The sequence below is a fragment of the Trematomus bernacchii genome, unplaced genomic scaffold (assembly GCF_902827165.1).
Source record: "Trematomus bernacchii unplaced genomic scaffold, fTreBer1.1, whole genome shotgun sequence".
Classification (NCBI taxonomy): domain Eukaryota; kingdom Metazoa; phylum Chordata; class Actinopteri; order Perciformes; family Nototheniidae; genus Trematomus; species Trematomus bernacchii.
The window spans coordinates 4,045,156-4,067,832 of NW_022987313.1; the positions used below are offsets into that span (position 1 = coordinate 4,045,156).

Genomic DNA, 22,677 nt, shown 5'->3' on the forward strand with positions numbered 1-22,677 from the left:
GGAAGAGGAGCAGACACACTGAGAGGCGACACGGGGGTCGTGCAAAGCGTCGCGCGCGGCTCTGAGTGAGCAAACTACCCTCATTGTTTTCTCAAATTGCTTTAGATATGAATGATCATTAGAGGACTGAGGGATTAAACTGTTTTCCAGAGGCAATAGCACATGCCCACGGCTGACTTCAATTTCATGTCTCAATGAGACTCCATTGAGGAAATCAAACACGGCTGGCATGTTAAAAGCAAACCTGACTCTGTAGGTTACATCTCAGGAATCCCAACTGCACCAAGAGCCTCTGAGCTTCGGTGACACACTGGTGAGATATGCCGTCAAGCTCTAAATGAATGGCTAATCCACACATGTTCTCACTCATAGACAGATTTGGCTGCGGGATCAAGGACAGTGTGGAGGAGATGGACACTATCCTTGTTGACAGTACCTTGACAAGTGTAATCCCATATAATACACACTGGGTAAACAAAACACCAAGCCAACCGTGCAACCGCGGCCCACACTTCCTCTGCTCTGCCTTTGAATTTGACATTCTTCCTGGGTTTGAAACAATATGAAAGAAGTTCTATTCGTGGCTTTACAAACAAGTGCAAAAATGGATACACACTGCCCACTAGAACAGGGATACATATTTACATGTATAGATAAAACCAGCAATGAGAACAAACTATCACACGTAACAACAATCACACGCATGTGCACGCATGCAACTATACATAAACACAGACAACAGAGACAAACAGGAAATACACTGCATGTCATCTGAGACACTTGAAATGCTTTGTAAGAGTTGAGCACAAATAAGCATCATAAGAGTCTCCTGCAAGATTCATCATTCATTCAAGTAATCCTTGGTACTCATCCATTAATCTATTACTCACCTGTATAAAGTGATACTTTAAATTGCTATGCCAACAATGACGGAAAATAATATAATGTTCTTTGTGCCTTGCTCAGACACTGTGACAAGAATCAAGTGATTCAGTGGATTAGGTATCATTTGCAATTAGTAGACAAACATGTTATGTAAAGAACAGGGTTGTAATGAACAGAAAAATCATACAAAGCTTATGATTTGACAAGTCTATAATGCTTAAATGATTACCTGAATAATTTCCTAAACTATTAACAGTTCCTAATTAGTCTATTAAACCGGCAACACCTTCACCCACCACAAGCAACACCACCCTTCCCTGTTGTGGAGCTCGGAGCTTACCCTAAAGGCCTGACTGTAGGGCCCGATGTTGGCGGGGGCCCAGTGGGACAGGCTCTGGACATGCAGGGCTTCTCTCTGGTGGAAGCAGCCCTCCTCCAGGGGCTCGGTCCAGTCATGGAGCAGGCAGTCCATCTGCAGCAGCTGCCCGGCAGGAAGGGGAGCCTGGACACACACCCTTCAAGGAAAAGAGATGAAACGAGGAATGCATGCCTTTGAGTTTAAACAAATACACTATATGCTTATAAAACAGCGGGAAAGGTCTGTATGTGTGTTTGCATCTTACCTGGCTGGAGGGTTTATGTCAAAGTGTTTCTTATAGACGGTGTTCAGAGAAACAAAATCTTCCATGGACCTCACATACAGGTGAACGAGGACGATGTCCTTCAGCTTCCAGCCTCTGCTGTCCAACTCACCTGGACAGAAACACATGTTTTAGTATATCACTGTAGTGTAGCATATTGTCAATTAATTACAGTAATTTAACCATAACCAAATACTCCCATATTTATTAAACAAATTATTGCATATTTGGTAATCCCTATTTGGGAATGTTGGCATGCATTACACATAAGTGGCTTATGGCAGCATCATCTATATACTATACTTTATTTTTAAAAAGCATTATATTCCTTTGTCCTCTTTATACATAATACGCATAGGCTTGAGACCAAAAAGAAGTGCTGCATCTTCATGCAATTGGTTCTTTGAGACTTGTGTTTTTGGTTTACCACGATAAACTTATTCTAGTTATAGTATTTATTTTTGACATGTTGAAGTTATAAGTTGCATTTATCCAACCACCACAGGCAAACTTGCCAGTGAACAAACAATCATGGAGTCTAAAGTCAGTGTTCAGGCATTTGTTTGTGTACAAATGTCAGGCTTACAGCTGTGCTATACCTACCATGAAGCCAGTCTGTTCAAACAGTCTATAAGAGGCTATCACTATTGTAGTTAAGAGGTGGTTAGCTTCAATATTTTTTCCTAACACTGAAATCTATTGAAACTGCATTAAAGTAGTATTGGTATTTGTCGCCTTCTATATGGAGCAGTGTAACACCGTATGTGTGCACATCAATGGCTTTGGATGCAAACACAGGCACAAGGGCTCAAAGCAAAGCCTTCTCACTACAATCATTTGAAAGAGCTTCAAGTTTGTTTTTCCTTTGCCAACACTAGCGTCTCAGACTACTTCGCCTTCATACAAAGAGGTTGTTCATTAAATATTAACTTGTTTAATATTGTCTCTGCACTGTGAAGGCTGTTCTGCCGAGCACCACGATAAACATTAAATATGCTTTTCATCTTTCGCTCCTCTTTCTCCATCAAAAAAGAGAAAGAGGGGAAAAAGAAAGGCTCAGACACACTGTAAAAGCGTGCACTTTAAACTTCTGCAGGGCAAAAAACCATAAACCCACCCAACATGACTGCACTGTATGTGTGTGTGTGTGTGTGTGTTTTAAAAGAAGCTCTGTTTTGGTTTATTTAAAGCGCTTGTCCTTGTTTGGTGGTCAAATCGCGATCCCGTTCTTGTGACTGACGGAGTCTCTGACACAACAGGGTTTTGCCCTTCTGGGTTGACAAGCTCTTCAGAATAAGGAACAACTTCTCAAGCTCTGCCACACCTCCTTGTGTGTCTTTAGCTAACGCAGCAAAGAGAAAGAAAGACACCCAAGGGACAAAGAACTTTTCCCCACATGTTTCTCTACATTGGGTTTTTTGGGGCTTAAGTGTTTGTAGTACGGCAAGCCCTGCAGAATCTGTTGTAATGCTTACATCAGTATAGGACAAGGAATTCTGTATCATCTCTCCTTGATCATTTCAAAGATGAGATTTTGATTTGATAGAAGATGACTTATTAAAAGGTGAGTGCACTTCTGAGTCTCCTTTTATGTGGCTTTTGCTATATGGGAAGAAAGAAATAATTTTCTAGCAGACTTGTGTTTTTCCTAAGTATATTTTAAAGCAGGACCACAACTCTGGTCCACAATGTTTTTCAAAGTGTTCATTTTCTTCCTCAATATTTTCTCTCCCTTTACACCTTACTTTGCAGCTGTGTGAAAGCTGCCGTTGTCTGGCCCTGGATCCCAGGATCTTTGCTCTGAAGGCCGTTGATGCCAGAGATCCACTGATAGCCTTTGGAGCTCCTCGGTGAGCAGGATGGGGAGGGGTCTGCAGGAAGAGATGCAAGCAGAGGAAGAGGGTAGGAACAACTTAATACAATCAGCACTACAAGTGTATGGTCCAAGGCTTCTAAGGCTTGTTCAAGACTTTTAAAAGATACAAAATAAGTATGTAATGGCTTGCTTTTCTCCTTTACAACTAGGGAAAATGCTGTATGAGAGATAATGCATGCATAGGTGGTTTTGTCAAAGGAGCAATGAATTCAGAGACTGTCACAAATACACTGCTGAAATGACAGTTCTTGTCAAACAATCACTCATAAAATACCGGCATCACGATGCTGGCCGCATGACACAGATTCAGGAAGCACACACCACACACAAATATCATCTGACACACACATAGACACATAAATACACACTGTAGCACGAATGTCAGCATGTGGATGTCTCGCCGTAAATGAATCTCACCGTGGCCCCGCTGACAACTAAGGTCACAATTTGATGTAAATTCTTGCTGGTTGTCTTGAGCTTGATCAGCATATTCCACCTCCTCAGTCATCTTGTCAATGGCGTTCTGGCAAGGACAACTACCATGGGGCAAAGCTCTCGCCACCACATCCTGCAATAAAGCACCACAGGGAATACATCAGGCCAAACGCCCACCAAAGAGCGCTGAGCCTTTTGCAAAGACAGACAAAACGCTGTATAATTAGCCAACCTTTTCAAATACCCCACCAAGCTGGCTGTGTGTGTCAGTCTTTCATGACAAGGGCCCAGACACACATAACTTCAAGGTGAATGAATATGAAACAACATGCTAACATATTCGTTGTTCAGGCGAATAGGGAGTGGTGTTTTCTGATACTGTAGATTCAATCATGCTGGCTGTCAGTCAAGAAACTCATGACTGGATGTGTGGGACATGTTTTGGATTTCACCAGTCAGATCCTTCTGTTTGCTTATGCTTAGCCGACTGCTGCTACTTTAAATAACAAATCATTATTATTCTCTAAGGCGTACATATTACCTGCCAAATCCTGCTGGGGCGTCACACATTTGAATACATATTTCATATTTCTCCAACGCCCCCCCCTCACCCTGTCCAACACTCATTCACCCCCCTCATCTGCTGTCAGCTGCATCAGGCCATATGATAATCAAATTAATTATACTTCAGCCCCTCTCTCCTGGCCAGCATAAAAAAAATAGCTTGACTAGCATTAACGGAGGGCAAATGATGGTGGTCCATCCCCACCCCCTGAGCCCGGTGCAGTTTCCTCTAGTGCTGGTGTCACCGCGGATCTGTCACCCTGACGAGAAGAGCTTCAGAAGGCTGAACCAGGGCAGGTTCTCCCCTGGTTGCACCCCCCCCCCCCCCTCCCCTTGCAGGCCCTGGATCTCCCTGCTCTTCCCCCAGCAACCTAGGGGGGGCTACAGGGGCTGTGTGTGTGTGTGTGTTTGTGTGACGGGGTGGGAGAGGAGGCGTGGGGAGCGAAAAATATATAGCTGTAGGGAGTGAGGCTGCAGGGTCACGAGGGGTTGTGGGATGGGGGTATGTTTTCTGTCCATAACAGTCCCAGCCCCCACCCAACATGCAGACACACACACACACACACACACACACACACACACACACACACACACACACACACACACACACACACACACACACACACACACACACACACACACACACACACACACACACACACACACACACACACACACACACACACACACACACACACACACACACACACACACACACACACACACACACACACACACACACACACACACACACACACTAATTCTCTCCATCTAATCATATAAATTATTTTCTCTTTATTTGTTGCTACGTACTTGTTGTGTGTGTGTGTGTGTGTGGTGTTTAGGGTGCAACAGAGGATGTGAGGACTAAACACATTAAGACAAAAACACAGCCAGAATTTAACTCTTTGACCTTAAGTTAAACACCAAGCGATCTTAAGAACTTGGAACTCAGTAAGTTGTAACATCTCTCTAACGTGTCCTACACCAGAATATTCATCACAGTCAATTCCACTGTCCACACACACACACACACACACACACACACACACACACACACACACACACACACACACACACACACACACACACACACACACACACACACACACACACACACACACAACACACACACACACACACACACACACACGACACACACACACACACTACACACACACACACACACACACACACACACACACACACACACACACACAGAAAATCAGATGTACGCATTATGTGATGTGCAACGCACAACCGTTACCCTGGAGACATGTGAGCTACAGGCGAGTAGCATCCCTCTGAGTAACCCTTGTAGTGTTACCCCGCTGCAACAAATACAACGGCGTGCGAGCGGCACTTCTTGTCGCTAGGAATACTCATCAACCAGTAGGTGTCTTATTAAAGCAGACAATTTCAACCACAGTCATTAAAGCTGCACATAAATGAGCTCACCGTCTCCATCACAGAATACTTGGAGGATTATAAAGTAGTGTGTTTATGCAGGGAAAGTGTTTCGAAGTGTCGCCCTTCTTATCTGTGAAGCCCCGTTCAGCTGCTTTTAATATACCAAAAGCCAATTCTTAGTGCCTCCCCTCAACCCCCGCCTGTGTCCGCTTAGCAAGCTACCTGAATGCAAAGCGCCTTAATGTGAGCAGACATGTTTATTAAGCTGGGCCTAGTTTCAGGCTGCAGTGAATATTGCAGACGTCAAAGTAGGCCATGTGGGGCTGGCGGAGAGAGAGAGCGAGGGATGAAGGGAGACACCGAGAGCAAGAGTGTGCGAAAGGGAGAGAGAGGCCCTCTGGAGGTCGATCTGAACCCTGCCCTACAGTGCTGTGTTTCTCTTCTGTTCGACAAAGTTATCAGACACCAAAAGGTTTTTGTTCTTGTGTTTGTTTTGCCCTCACAGCGGTTTTTGAAGTAATCAACCCCGGGAGTGACTCAAACTTTTGTTGTGAAATCATTGATTCAGCATTGAAAGCATTGATCTTATTTGCAAAACAACTTATACTCATGGATTCCTTCAGAAGTTTCACTCACGCTATCTTTGTTCTCGCTGTGTATCTCTGTGAAGCGCAGGTAGCCGACCGGAGCGAAGGCATCTGCTGAGTGGATCACTGTCTCCATTGCATCTCTGCACACACATGAAGAAACTTTAATGTGCAGTCATGCTGGCAGGAACAAAAGTTAACTTTCCAAACTTATAGCAGCAAGAGTTTTAATACAGACACATAATGAACGTTTATATCTTTACTCACACAACCATCTTTTTTTTGAAGAGGGGGCAATCAAGAGTGAAGGATTCATATTCTCCTCCTTCTCCGCAGATATGAACTCCATACTTCTGAGACAGCTAATCAGTGAAAGAAAACACCTTGTTAAACCATTGAATCACCTATTAAAACACACTATTTACTTTCACTCAATTTCAATCATTTCACCTAAAATTGTCTAGACATATCATACAAATACCTTGTGGTATTACAAGTCTTACACAAACAAATTGTCATTTAGAATGTTCAAAATAAATGTTTGATTTTTGAACATTATAAATAATTTTCTGTATCTGTAATAGAATAAAAATATTTTCGCACTGAGAATAAAATCACTCTAAAACTATAACTGAAAGTGAATGATAAATATATGTTACAGTATAATAAACATATTAAACACCACAACATGTTTTAAGTATCGTAATGTAAACATAGAAATACATGGAAGTACTGCAGTGATGAGTGTAAACTGGGTGGCAGTGTGTGACCTGTTTCAGATAGGGCTCCATGTCAGATAGAGATTTTCCCAAGTGCTTCTCTGGATCCAGGCCTGGTACCCACGTGGGAAACGCACACAGGATACATACAAACATACACACAACGTGCACAAAGACAGAAACACACACAGACACACGTATGGAGAGAGAGGGAGAGAGAGAGAGAGAGAGAGAGAGGTCTGATCAGGAACAGGGAACAGTGATTGAAGATGACAGGCAGGGAGGTTTACGGGCAGTCGCACAAACACACACGTAAACCTGCACCCTGGATCTATTTGTTTGACTTTGCAAGTAGTGTACACAGATCTCTCTGGGTAAGGGCAACAGTTTTCAATTGCTGGCCGCAGACCCCCCCACACCCCCTCGCCCGTCGCCCCCTCATCTAGTTTCCTTTGAGAATATAAACTCTGGAAAGAGATCTTGTTTATTTGCCTTTTCCCTCCCCTTCCCCTGAAATGGTGCATGGAAGTGACTCACAGGCATGGGAGAGAAAAGAAGGAGGGGAAAGAAGTTTGGAGGAGAACTCTGCATGAATACCCAGTGGTGGCACACTCCTAAAATACAAGCTCATTCCCCAGACAAAAAAAAAGTAAAAACCAAGCTGAGTAGACTTCTAGAAAAAAAGAAAAACAGGCCATGCTTTCTGCCCTTTTAATAAGATATCACATTCTAGATCAGGGGTGGGGAACCTCCGGCCCCCGGGCCGTATACGGCCCGTGAGACCATTTGGTACGGCCCTCGAGGTAATTTATAAACACATGCAAAAAAGAAAAAAATTAAAGAAATCTAGACCGCAAAATAATTAAACAAGCGAGTGCCTGTTTTTCCTGGTCCTTGAACACAACACGAGCCTAGTGTCATCACGTGGTATATGTTTCGTCTGACAGGGGTGTAGTGCTGACGGAGAGCACCAGAACGTCGCTCCGGCACTTCAGAAATGGCAGTACCCATAAGGAGCCGTACACATGCCGCAGTTTTTGCGTGGCTGTGTCTTTAGTTGAAAGCCCAGTGGCGATCTGCTCATCTGTCATACTGATCATACAGTCAATAACGTTGTTGTTATTAGCATCTGGTTAGCTAGCTATGCTAACGAATATAAGAAGCTTTTTCTACAACCAGTGAGGTAAAGGCACATCTTTATATGATCATTATATAGTTATAAAAAAATAAGAGAATAAAGTAAACAGGTATAAAATACTATATGACAGTAAAAATAAGTTGTTATTAATAAACAAGAATACAGTTTGAAAGGGGAGTGATTTGTAAAATATCCATAAAGAAAAAGAAAATCTGCTTCCAGTTCTGTTTCATATGGATGTTAAGAGATGTATCCATAGATCTCTTAATGTTGCTCTCAAAGTGCACCAGATTGATGCTTTTAACTTCAACATTTAAAAAAAAAAATCTTCCCGGGGGAGCATGCCCCCGGACCCCCCTAGAGGAGGTTAGGTCCCCCTCCACATAAATCATGTTCACATGGATAGGAAACTAACTTGCACACATCTTGTGTCCATATCTTTCTGTTTTGGTGGTCATGCCACACCGTGCACGTGCATGCATGCATGAGTCATGGTAAGATATCTGGACTAAGAGGTTGCTTTTTCTTTGCACAGCATGAAAGAAAGGCTAAATGAATGGGCTGTGATTTTAGTATTTTTAAGCAGAGGTCAATAATTTGTACGGGCCCTCGGAGGATGTTGAAAAAATTGAAATGGCCCTTGAGAGGAAAAAGGTTCCCTACCCCTGTTCTAGATCATAGCTTCTCCAAAGTATATCACCTTTATCTTCTTATTTAGGGATTATAAAAAAATATGACCAGTTCTAAAAAGGTATACATAAACAGTAAACACTTGCTTGTTCGGCTTTTAATAAGGCTTTTAATCCTTCCTCACACTAAATCCCGATTTTGTCTTTCAGTCGCATGTTCCTGAAGGCACCACGCTGAACTCCATCTCACCATGTAAACAACTCCTTTCACAAAGAAAGCGCCGCCTGCGTTTTCCTACTGTACATTCTTTACTGTTCCGATGAAAAACAAAAGCCCTGAGTACCAGGTGCTCGGGACAAAGAATAGAACAGTAAAACATAACAGGACATGAATGTAAAATGCTACATTTTTAGGAAATTCCAAACTGTGTAGTTGTAGTGCTGTTGCAACTATGTTTAGCGGAAAACATGATTGCTATCTACAATTTTATCAGGGCAAATGACTGGAACCAACAATTACACCCTAACAGTCACTGATGAAGGCTTCCCTTATTCTCCAACATTTTCCTCTTCCTTTGGCCGCCTCTTAATTGATTGACATAATCATTAACAAGTTACTGATGACCTATATGGAGTGACGTGCAGTTGTGACAGTAATGCCATCGCAATAGAAAGAAATGGCTGAATTGTCCCTAATAATTTATCGGAAAATCCACTAGCTCCTCTATTTCCGAGGCATCACCGTGTCGCGCTCATCGGCACGTTCATGTGTTTAATTAAAGGAACAAAGTTAATCGTAATGTGAGAATCTCTCCTCTCTAATGGTCTGACAACCTCAAAGGTTAACGTGTCATCCCGGGGACCCATGGGGAGCAACGGATGGGAGCCGAGAGGAAAGGGTGAGGGGATGTGATGGGAGGACGTCGAATCCCATCCTGGGTTCATCTTAATCCCAGCTGTGTCTCTCCTCGGGGCCCCGGTGGTCCAGCACTGCGGGGGGGAGACGCAGGGCCACAGCGGAGGGAATGAGGGAGGGTGTGGAGGGAGAGAATGAGCAGGCCCTTATTCTCTTCCCAGGGGAGAGGTGGTCTTAATTAGTGTGAGAATATCTAATCTCAACATCCTCTCATCTTAACCCTGCCACAAAGGTAATAAGGCAGGAGAAAGAAAAAGCATTAAAATTCAAACCCATTTAAATATCCTCTTTAATTAGTCATGCCTTTTAACAAATTCTAATAATTGGCTCCAAATTGCTGAGGGGATGCCACATTTTTTGATATGTTCATTAACTTGGCTTCTCTTAAATAATATATGGAACATGATTTGATATTTACAAGGAGGGAAAAGGACGATGGAAATCTAGGAAGACAGGAGTGAGGGATAAAATGATACAAAGATGGCATTAACGCGGAGGCATTCCTCCCAAGACCACTTAGCACTTGTATGAGTGTTTTCTTAATTGAAGTTCCAGACTGACTTAAGGTTAGTGAAACCGTTTGGAAATGAGGGTATGTGGAATGAGCTTGCACTTGTACAATACATGCTTTGAGTAGCCACTGGTGAGAGCCTTCAGCGATCTAACACCACTCATTTACATGATCTTCACATCTCTGTCTCCTCTGAACCTGTTTTACAACTTGACCTAAACCCAATTACCTAACCTCATTATGCCACATTAAACCCAAATAAGCCCACTAGAAGCTGCCATTAGTCTGCCACCAGAGACAGCAAGACCGCACTTTGGAGAGAGAGGAGCTTCCCTAAGAGAGACTGCGAGGAATGGCTCTCCTTTAAAAGAGCTTTTTACCTCGTATTATCCTATAAAACTCCAATTAAATTCAGTGAACTTTAAAACCAGTGAGCACAGTAATGAGCGAGAGCCTTTTTCTAAAACCCTGTTGACATTTAAGGCCTTGAAAGTAGCCAAGAATAAAAAGTTTACTAGAAAACCAAGAGCCATTTAGGGATTCAAGTTGTTTTAATATTAAAGATATGACCAAAAATGTAAAAGCTGACTTCTATGCAAAAAATGATCAGACACAATGATAGAATAATAAGTGGAGTCTGGAAACCCCTTTGTTTCTGCTTGAAAACTCATTATTTAAAGTCAATTCTTGGACCAAAGGAAAGGCTGTGAGATAAAAACCCTTTCTACGGAAAATGCTGCTCTCACTTCTACCCTTATAGAAGTCAATGGCAATTCTTTTCAGAGCACACTTTTGCACTATTTCTTTTAAACATCCATGATCGGCCTTGTCCTACTTTGATGAGTTTGATTCATGTAAACCCACAAAGCAGTGAGTTGCCCATTTAATTGAAACTGCTTGTGATTTTGCTTACTGAGCCTAATGCTAAATTAAAAGCCAGGAGATTGTAGATACTGTCTGAGCTGAGCTGAGCGCAGTATCGCAGACATCCACGGGTTGTCTTAAGATCTGGCGTGCCGGCTGACAGCTCGGCTTTAATCCCTGCCTTCAGAGAGAAAAGGCAGAGAAAATTGGATTCATGATGTGTAAGATGTTAGCCTTTAAATGGAGGAAATAAGCATCTCCTCCCTAGTAGGTGAGCTGCATCAGCCTTTAAACAATGCTCTCAACGACCCACGCCAAAACAATAGCTGTTCACCATCACCTAATCTTTGCGAAAGAAAGACAGAGAGAATACAAAATGGAAAGGAAGAAAGAAGGGGAGGGAGGCGGCACCGTACAAAGGATGATAAGATTAAGGTTATATGTGAAATTTGTCAGGCTCTTATCTGAAATTCAGCGTCTGTGAGCAGAATAATAGACAGCATGAATTGTGTAGCAATCGCATCAAGATGAAATCCTTTCAGTTTAACAAATCAAAAAGGAGAAACCGGGAGTGCTGAAAACCATACAGAACTTTCCCTGGGCAAACTTAAACCATTTTTTTCATGTTAAGGAATTCACACAAAGTTTGCCGGTGATTTAAAAAGACGAAACAATTTATTCCGACCATACTAAAATCATTTAAAGTTATAATCTCGAGAATTAATTGTATGAATATCTGTTAAGTTGCCATCAATCATCAAATAGGGTATCACAATGGTGACTGAGACTATGATCCAATGATGAAAGCCCTTGCATTTGCTGTATTACAAACTTTGTAACGGCAATTTCTGGCAAGTAAGATCCAAAAACACACATTCCTGTCTATCATTCACTGGAACTGCCCTAAAACCTCCTTACATGTGTAAACAGCGCTTTTGGAGTTGTACTGTAGTTAAAAAAATGATATCAGCAACAGATTACATGAATGTATGGATTGAAATGTTTCAAAGAAATGTGGGTTAGGGGACAGTACACTTGTTCCAGAAGCACATTGCATCTTGTTTTTTTTAAATATAATGTTCCATCATCATTCTCCAATCTTAAAAACAATCGTATACCTGTTATTCTTTTCTTTAAAAACATTTGTCATATCAATGTGCCGTGTCACTAAAGCTCAAATATTCCTTTATATTTGTACGGTAGGTAACTGAAAAATCTGGTTCTCTTTTGCCTTGTGTGTTTCTTTAGAACGGAATGCTGTTTAAATGCTATTCATTGCCTTTTATATTGACAACAAAACTGTTCACTTTCTTCGATGTGTTTGAATTAATTGTCCTTTAAATATATAATAAATGATATTCAATGTCCTTAAGTGGGTGAGGTGATCAGTGAAAGCAAATTTGTGACATAAATTCCTTTCTTCGTGGCACAAAGGCTACGTTCGTGTGAAGGGTAAAAGATCATGCAGTGATAAAAGGTTTTCCAGTGGAGAGACCTTGATTTCACACATGCCAATTATCTCTGGAGCTGAGGTCCAATTAGCTGCTGAACCTGTGCCCTCATATACACCTGCACTAATCAATCAATTAACTAATTGCATGAATATTTAATTGGAGCTTTTGGAATTGACAATTACCACAGTTAGCTCAAGAGATAATGCATTATAAAGAGAATTTTTCCAACAATAATAATATGCATTTCCCTTTGAGAAAAATGCTTTTTTTGCTAATTAGAAGCATTTTCTGACATTCACAGGCTTAGACTCAGATATTTAAAATGACTTCACTACATGCAATTTGGCATCTTCAAAGACTAAAATCCTCTTTCTTTCTTTTGTGGTTTTAGGCTGCCATCAGCACGCAAATGAACACTTCTAGAGAATTCACTTAGAGGCTCATCCTGCATTTGGACAGCTGTCTTTTCTCTGCAGGGATTTGTCATCAAGGAATATATCCTCCCTTAAGAAAGAAAGTCTTTTTTTCCCCTTCTTTATCCATTCACTGCTAATTTCCACCTGTCTTTCTGAGTGTCTAATGAAGGAATATTAATCTAGAATGACTTCTCACTATTCAGAGCGCACCAAAACCCATTTCATACTACCGCAGAATATCATAAGCCGTTTTGGCTGTCAGTTCAGATGCAGACTTAACCTTTGTCCTGCGAGAGTTGTTTTTTTATTTCTCCTCATGAGGTCTGCACGAGTAAATCCCTCCAAATCTCTTTCTCTCGCTCACACGTACAAACACAAACACCAAAGGCCACCAGGTACGCCCTTGTGTCACCCAATCTCCCCTAAACAGCACACCTCACTGCTCAGACCTGCTCCCACCAAAGCTGCAATTATGTGAATGCTGCCTAAAATGCCGTGGGCGCTTGCATCCCTATTCAATTCTCTCCTTTCTAATTACCACTGCCTCGGGACAGGTGAGGAGTCAGGGCTGATAAGATCTTTCCTTTTTACCTGTAGCCAAAACACACATGCACACATACTCACACAAACACCTACAGTGGGAGGCCAAGATACACACTCAGAGGCACCCGAGGTGATTTTCCTTACTAATTATAATCTTCCAAAAAATGTTGAGAATTTGCTTTTAGACAAAGTTGTGTTTAGAGTAGAAGGCTTGGCAGAGGTAGCTGGGTTAGGAGGTGACCGGGGTCGTCAAGGTTGGGTTCCAGAAGGGTAATTTGACATTATGATTGGTCAATTAATATAAAATGCAGACTTGGATCTTATCTGGTTACAAGTGTAATGGAATTTAAAAAACATTGTGCATGTCGAACAATTATTATAATCATGCAGAATCCTAGAGAAAGAGAATACATGTTAAAAACATGGGATTCTGACATCATCCGTCCTCTGATGGGCATCTGACAAGTCATATTATTTATTACCAAAAAGTCCTTTATCATGAGACCATTAAAAATGAAAAATGGCTCCAAATAAAGTACCAAAGATAAATGGCTTGACAAGTGCATTCCATGAGAGGTTATTCGAGCAGCGCTGAAAGACATGCAGAATATCTGGAACGCGCTGCTCAGCTCTGCGGGTCATCAGTCAGCCGTCGACCCCTTTTGGACTGATTGCAACCAAAGGTGACAACAAGCACTTAACAGCACGTAAACAGTGTCTACATGATGATGTATCGCCATGAGTAGTTTGAGAGTAAAAAGAACCATTTGTAGCCACAATTATCATTTATCACTGGCACCGTCAAAAGGGATCCGGCTGCACTTTCAAGTAGATACAGGTAGAGATCTTAAAGTCATGTACCCGAGAAAAGAAAACTTTTTTTTTTTTTTACTCTCTCGTGTTATTCAGTAATCTGATCTCTCTGTCCTGGGGCTCCAAAACAGGCAGGTAGAGAGCAGGTGATACCAGACTAACCTCTTCTCTCAGTGCTGACGCCGTTGAAAACCTAAATGAGAGATTTTAATCTTCGCTTTACGGACCATGTATTCTGAGCTATGCATAAGCAGAGAATGAGTGCTTCTCTCACACAATGGGGACATGCGTCGCTTATTGACAGGTTGCATTAATGTGAGGGGCAATCACCTGTGATTATTTCTCAACTGCCAACACCCCCCTCTCTACACCCACCTAATACTGCTGCGCACTTCCCTCGCACCTCCTACCTCTGTGCGTCTTATCTTTTCATATTGTTCTCTGCTTCAATACCTTCGCCGCTGGCACAAGTCTCAACATCGCTGCTAAGCCGCAGATTAATGATTAGGGCATTACTCTGCTTGTCTCTCTTTTTCTCTCCGGTTACACCTCCCTTTCTCCTCCTCCTATCCCTCATTTATCCAAATGCTGTCCCTTCTATCCCCGTGCCAAACACCACTTAACCAACATGGCTCACAGGAAGAAAAAAAGAAAGTAAAATATTCCCGCTCCCTGAGACACAAAGGTTGAGAGACACAAACTCACCGAAGGCGGCGACTTTGATGAGGATAGCATGGAGGTCAGATGATATCATCTCGGAAAGCAGGGACTCTTGGTCTCGGCGCCACAGGTAGGCCAGGGGCTGCAAACCTAGCCGCAAACATCTGGGGAACAGGTGAAGGGAGCAGGGAGAGCAGGAGGTTGTAGACAGAGACAGAGACAGAGACAGAGACAGAGACAGAGACAGAGAAAGAGAAAGAGACAGAGACAGAGATAGAGACAGAGACAGAGACAGAGACAGAGACAGAGACAGAGAAAGAGAAAGAGACAGAGACAGAGACAGAGACAGAGATAGAGACAGAGACAGAGACAGAGACAGAGACAGAGAAAGAGACAGAGACAGAGACAGAGACAGAGACAGAGACAGAGAAAGAGAAAGAGACAGAGACAGAGACAGAGACAGAGACAGAGACAGAGACAGAGAAAGAGACAGAGACAGAGACAGAGACAGAGACAGAGACAGAGACAGAGACAGAGACAGAGACAGAGACAGAGACAGAGAAAGAGACAGAGACAGAGACAGAGACAGAGACAGAGACAGAGACAGAGACAGAGACAGAGAAAGAGACAGAGACAGAGACAGAGACAGAGACAGAGACAGAGACAGAGACAGAGATGCGAAGCGGTTATATATTGAATATTTTCCAGCTTCCGATCAACTTCAAAGCCTACAGGGCCGGGCATCTTCTACTTTGGCGGGAAGGCTGCCACCCTGATAGGCCATTAGGACACACCCCCATCTGCCACCGCTGCCAGTGGGTTTAATCAAAGACAAAACAAAAACACCATCTTAAGCTGTCTGGAAACACACATATCCAAAGCAGGTAACTGGGAGTCTGCACACAAATGTCTACTGCTCAAGAAAGGCTTAAGATGTGTATGTTTAGGCATACATAGTTTGCGTATTGGGAAACAAAAGCTGACTGACAGGAGGATTTGTGAATAAGAGGAATCATTTGCAATATGTCAAGTTTGTGTAGGTCTATAACGAGACAACAAAGGGAGATGACAGAGGGCAGAGAAAAACAAAGAGAGGAAGAAGACAAGACCAAGAATAGAAAAAAGGCATGGCTATCTGTGTCGCAAGGAATTCATCTCCTTTGTTTGCAATGAGACAGTTTCACACAGAACGTTTTTTTTTATATTAACAAAATTATAATAACAACCTTTTCTTCAAAACAGTTCCATAAAAACAGAGTGGCACCATAAAAATCAAAGCTAGTCTAAATAAAATGGCATAAACAAAAGTAAGTGTGTGTTTAAACAATATCGGTGGCGGTGACTACAGAGGATGTACTCTTTTCCTTCAGCGGACCACAGAGTGTGCGTCATTGGAGTTCAGAGGCCCAAACTCAGCGGGTGTGTGCGCACTTCAGATAGAAAGTGTGAGCTGCATCGTGAGTGTGTGTTGGACTTACACATTTTCCACACGGACCCTCTGGTAATCGGAGAGAATGGCCCCTACAGACACTGCCTCGACACCCTCCTTTTCCTGTGGGGAGAAAAAGATGGAGGAAACTTAACCTCAAATATTTCTTTCCTTTTCCATTATACAGCATGTGCAACGTGCATTGTAACGGCATTATGATGTCACCGTCCCATGGGGCCAAATACTCCTTGCTCAACCTACAATGGTTTCCCAAAGTGTTATCTGAACAAAACCACGCAAACACATGTAAACAAATACACACACACACAGTGGAACAGACAAAGAAAGCACATCGGACGGCAATTCTGTGGGGATGTTTACACTCTGGTCGTATCAAGGCCTTTATGGTCCAGACCATATCCCCGGGAGGGTTGTGTACATGGCTCTGTGAGCGAACGTGTGTGTTTACGTGTACATGTGGGTGTGTGACTGGAGGCCCCGGCACAGCTAAAGGCAGTTCCTGGACCTTATCCAGGTCTAGTGTGAGCAGGAGATGAGTGTGTCTGGCCGCAGCCTCCATCCTCTACACAGCCCAGCTGGAAGACTGCAGTGACAACTTGAAGTATCAGTGGAGCATTGTGTCTGTGAGTGGCATGTAACTTTAATATTGCTGAGGGCTAATCTAATTGCTTTTCATATCATATTCATATTTCAGAAAAGTGAGACAACTATGCACTCCAGAGATGCTGACACAGCCTTGAGATGCGTTCAATCTTCGCTCATGGAAACAGGCTTGATCGGCAGTGACACACACAAACAGACACACAAGGAAGTGGTGCATGCTAGCACGCATACATACATAGGCGTGCATGCACAACCCCCTACACTACCTCCATGCCCCCTCCCCTACAGACACACACCTGCAGATTCATTAGAACATTACATGGGCTGTAATTAGAATGAGAGGCCAGGGTAGAAGCAGTGGAGGGATGCACTAGTCTCCAGTAAATTACCTTGTAGCCATTATCAATTTCCCTGGCTACTGGTCCTTAAGATAACCCCCCCCCCCCCACCCCTTTCTCCCTGTGGTCCCTTCCTGCAATTTTTCTCTGCCTGATAAACATGCTGATTAAAGCGAACAGCGTGTAAACCTTTGATACTTTCCTAAATGAAATCCATGCCCTGCCTGGGGCCTGACGCGGCACTGCAACGTGCTGTGCCACACACACACACACACACACACACACACACACACACACACACACACACACACACACACACACACACACACACACACACACACACACACACACACACACACACACACACACACACACACACACACACACACACACACACACACACACACACACACACACACACACACACACACACACACACACACACACACACACACACACACACACACACACACACGAAGGCGTGCCAGCTAATCAGATAAAGGATGTGCTCTGTATGTGAGGCTACGTACGTGTGTGTGTGTGTGTGGTGTTTAGGGTGCAACAGAGGATGTGTGGACTAAACACAGTAAGACAAAAACACAGCCAGAATTTAACTCTTTGACCTTAAGTTAAACACCAAGAGATCTTAAGAACTTGGAACTCAGTAAGTTGTAACATCTCTCTAACGTGTCCTACACCAGAATATTCATCACAGTCAATTCCACTGTCCAGTGACAGTAATTAAGTCAGACTGATAACATTTCAGCCCTGCACAGAGCGAAGGGGGCTGCAGGCAGTGTCATGTAATTCTAGGTAAGCCTCAGGGCCAGCACTCTATTCTAATACAATGATAACCTTTTCCCTAAATACAACTGTCACTTCCTAAAGAGGCATATTAGGAGGTAAAGAGCAGGATGAGGAGAGACGGAGAGAAATACAAAAAGAGATAGGAATGGAAGTGTTGAAGGAGTGTGCTACATCAACACCAATTTGGTGTGTTGGCTTAAACTTGGCAGGACCAGACTTGGCCTGACAGAACAACAGCATCAGAGCAAACAACATCCTCATCTTGTGTTTCAGTTTCCTTCTGTCTCCCCTTCTCTCAGGAGGCAGATTGTTGTAGATACCGGGGCCTCTGAGGCTCGACTCAGACTCAATTAAATGGCTTCTCTTTTCACTAGCTCTCATTACATTACATCATGCAACCTTATAATACCCAGGCATACTGACTTCTAATGATAACACTACACGCATTTCTCACACACACCCTTGTTTTTATGGAGACTCCAGCTAGTGGACCTTTTGGCAAAAATGTTTGGAAAATGATTATTTTTGGATGCAAATATGTTTTTCTCGCAATTATAGCCCTCACAAGGAGACGGGCAGGAATGAGGGGGCAGCTAAGGCTCCTCTGGACGCCATTTTACAAATTCTAGACATACTTTCTCATCCTCTGTGGGAAAGGTAGGATAAATTATTGGGAAGGAGTGCTATATGCATGTATAAATCTGAGTTGATGGATAATATGGGAATTGTTCATGTGTATTCATGACTCCATAAAAAATACAAACTTTGATTTTATGGTAGCTGAAATATTTATCAAAATGGTTTATAGTGGGAATACCTGACAAAGCGACAAGGTTGCCCATGAAGCACAGTATAATAATAAATAATAATAAAATCTTTATGAGACCTATCTGGCCAAACGATGTTTTGACTACATTAGAGGTTGGATCCGGGTAAGAAGCTAACATAATGATAAATCAATGCAGAGGTCATCAGGACTCTTTTGACCCGCAGGCCACTTTTCTTTCTTCATGACTGTTGGCACGAGATCCGGAGAGAGAGTTCCTCGCCTGCCCCGATTCCGTGTCACTTTTCTTTTCTCAACGTTTAATGACCCCAGCTCATTAAAGGAAGCTTCACCTGATCCAGGACCTGGGGCCCTGCATTAACTCACGCCCAGAGCGGGACTAATTCTGGCGTAGCATTGTGCAACAGTGCAACCCTGTAGCAGCCCCATCAGAGGGAGACTAAACAAAGGCCTGGCCCGGCGTCCCCTGTCCTCTCCAGCAGGCAGAAAGCTATTAATGAGGATCTATGGCCCAGAGCAATGGAAGCCCTCAGTCCCCCCAGCCATGTCCATCAGGGTACTTAGCCCCATGCAGTCATTAACTTCTGTTACTAATTGTCAAATTCATTAAACTAATCCTTCCCCCACATCCGGATGTCTCCTGTGGAAATGGATGGAGAGGACTGAGTTATTAAGATGTCAGCAGTGGGGAAGATTAAGGCCAGCAGACATGCTCCACAAAGAAACGATACGGCCATTAAACTCTATATCAAGGTAGTGTGTGTGATATACTTTGTAATTATATATACATTTATCTTAGTAAGGGAGTAAAAGAGTGGTTCAAATGTATTCACAGTCACAGACATGCCTCCAGTCGAGAAATGTATCTGCCCCAAAGATACATACGTGACGATCATAAAGCAAATAATTCAGCTTAAGAATGCAGCCATTTCTTCAGCTCTCAGCTTAAAAGGTACTTAGGCATGCCACACATTCAGTCTGGATAATATTCAACAGTCAAAACCATTAACAGCATCCAAGGCAATTAGAAAGCCATAAAATATTAAAAATGCAATATTCATATTCATATGGAATACATCAGAACCCTCATTAGCTCTCTCTCCCTCTGAATGGCTGTCACAATGAGGTCTTAATTATACACCCTAACAATACAAAGCTCCATTTTGCAAAATGGTGGGTTTCCAAAAAAGCCTGCTTCAGCCTGTTCTGACAACCAGGAAGCCAGAGTTGGCAGATCGTGGCTATTACAGACACCAGGCCTCACATTTCCATAACAAAATAGTCTTTTTATTGAGTCCAAAGTTGTTGACACGCACTTTCCATTATATTACTGCCTCCTGTAAGTAATAAGCTTGTGTGTGATGGCAGGGAGGCGGAGAGGAAGACGAAGTGGGGAAATTAATTAAAGTGCTTTGAATGACAGTTTGCTCAAGGGCACCGGGGTACCATCACAAGCTTTCCGCTGCCGCATTCCCACGTTCATATCGACACCACATCTAACCTCACAACATCCCTTCCCCCTTCTCTCCAACACTCCTTCTCCTCTTCATCCCTCTCTTCCAAGATCCATCAGGTAAGTGACTGGACGCGACATGGTTTTAATGTTCTCTCCATTAGATCAGCTCTGGGCCTGTTGTAATGTAATGGGATTGTTCTCCCCTGTTCCCCTACATGGTGGGAACATGAGAAGGGGGTTGCACCTTGTTGTAGCAGCTCAAGTAGATGTGGTACAGGGGATAGGGCCAGCTAGGGTCAAGCGATTGTGTTTAATGTAATGCAGACATAGTCCCGGGGCATGTTTGGCTGTCCTGACAACTCAGACATGCCAAACTGACAGGAAGCTTAGCACGAGCTTAGTAGGAGGAGACACTAGTTATTTGTTTTGAATCAGCTTCTTCATTACAATTCTGTGCAGACAGTTACACTCCAAGGTGACTCCCAGAGTTGGTGAAGGAGGGACAGGAGAGGGGCATGAAAATGTAGCCACGTTTGGATCAATTATAATGTTCTATAAATTACAACTAATGCTGACAAGATGATATGCTGCTTATATATACTGAGACTATGTACAACGTCTGATCCATCAAAATAAAGCAACAAATGGACACGCAAGCTTAGCAAATGTCTTTGTAAAACAAACATCAGCCAAAAGCTTGTTCTAAAAGGCTTACAGAGACATTCCCTTTGGTAAATTGGTGGGGCTGTCTGTTTGAAGCAGCTGTTGAAAGACGGGCTCTTCCTTTGTGTTCGTGGACGGGCTGGCGAAATGACTCACCACGTGTCAGTCTTCGACCATACAGAGTGGTGGAATAAGAAAAACAAACGGCTCACAAAGCCAGCTGCACATAAACCTAAATACCCCGACCGGTTCCTGAGATGATGCAGGTCACAGTTACAAGAACAGGAGAGAGGAAGCAGAACAGGGGAAAGTATTATCCTCTAGTGGGGCCATGGTGCAGGTGTGACCAGCCAACAGAGGATATGACATGAGACATTGTCTCATCAGCGTGATGATTGAGGGCCGCTTAGCAGGCCACAGAAATGTGACAGGCCAGTGTGCACTGATTTAGGTCCGGACAGGAATTAAATAGAAGCAGCCAATTTAATCCATGAACGTACCACTGCAGCTTTTTCACGGTTGAGTTTGTGTTTGTACAGTTTCCTAGGCTGAAGTTTACACACTCATAATCTACACGCACACTCTTTAGTCTTGGATAGTGATTCATTTACAATGACAGAGCTGTTTTCAGTGATAGAGCCTGAGCATAAATATGCCATGCCGCACAGCTGGAAAATGTAGAAATTCATCAGGGTTAAAAAGTAGAGAGATTAACGTTTCACGAGTTTCCTCTCTGATATATATGGTTACGTAAACAGAGACCCAGCCAGTAGTCAAGCAGGGAGGGAGAGGGTCTTGGCCAAAGCAAGCACAAAGCCCTAGTTTCAGCAGGCCAAGGACAAGGAGGCTTTCCATATCTACACGCATGGAAAACTAAATGTTGGGAAGCAGCAGGGAGACATAAGGTTGTTTATCGATGTACTGTGTGTCCATAAATACTTGAAATTAAAGCAAACAAGTTTAGTTTTCACCGGCTATTAAATGCAATTATCTTAAGTTGTTTTTTACATTTAAGAAAATGTCACTGTGCCCACCTACCAATATTCAAGGTCTCCCCATTAAAAGGATAAGTTTTTTTCAAAAAATAATCATCATCAAACGGTTTTCTGCAGGGAATAGAAAAAAGCCATAATAACAGCTCTGTCATTGCAGAACTCTCATTTGGCTGAGGCAAAGGTTTTTGAGCGTCCAAGGAAAGAAAGCTACTTCCAGAGTGAGTAGGACCGAATCAAAGAAGGAGTCTCATGCCACAGAGAGGTAAACTATGTCAGTTGCTTTTCATGGTCCGTAACAACCACCTAGTCCGCAGGGTGTACGCACACACATGTATTGACGTCCATGTATATACACAGTCAAGAACTGGCCAACACACACACACACAACACACACACACACACACACACACACACACACACACACACACACACACACACACACACACACACACACACACACACACACACACACACACACACACACACACACACACACACACACACCACACACACACAC

At 43.0% G+C, this 22,677-nt stretch overlaps 1 protein-coding gene across 1 annotated transcript in view; it reads right to left on the reverse strand.

Annotated features, from left to right (window-relative positions):
* dph6 (diphthamine biosynthesis 6) overlaps positions 1–22,677 on the reverse strand; it is a 56,362-nt gene that overhangs the window by 24,758 nt on the left and 8,927 nt on the right. Inside the window, exons 4-12 of the mRNA XM_034125247.1 lie at positions 16,540–16,613; positions 15,107–15,225; positions 7,169–7,230; positions 6,666–6,760; positions 6,448–6,541; positions 3,820–3,970; positions 3,272–3,397; positions 1,509–1,638; positions 1,226–1,400 (exon numbers count right to left, since the gene is read on the reverse strand). Coding sequence (XP_033981138.1) covers positions 1,226–1,400; positions 1,509–1,638; positions 3,272–3,397; positions 3,820–3,970; positions 6,448–6,541; positions 6,666–6,760; positions 7,169–7,230; positions 15,107–15,225; positions 16,540–16,613 — 1,026 coding nt within the window. The remainder of the gene's footprint in view (positions 1–1,225; positions 1,401–1,508; positions 1,639–3,271; positions 3,398–3,819; positions 3,971–6,447; positions 6,542–6,665; positions 6,761–7,168; positions 7,231–15,106; positions 15,226–16,539; positions 16,614–22,677) is intronic.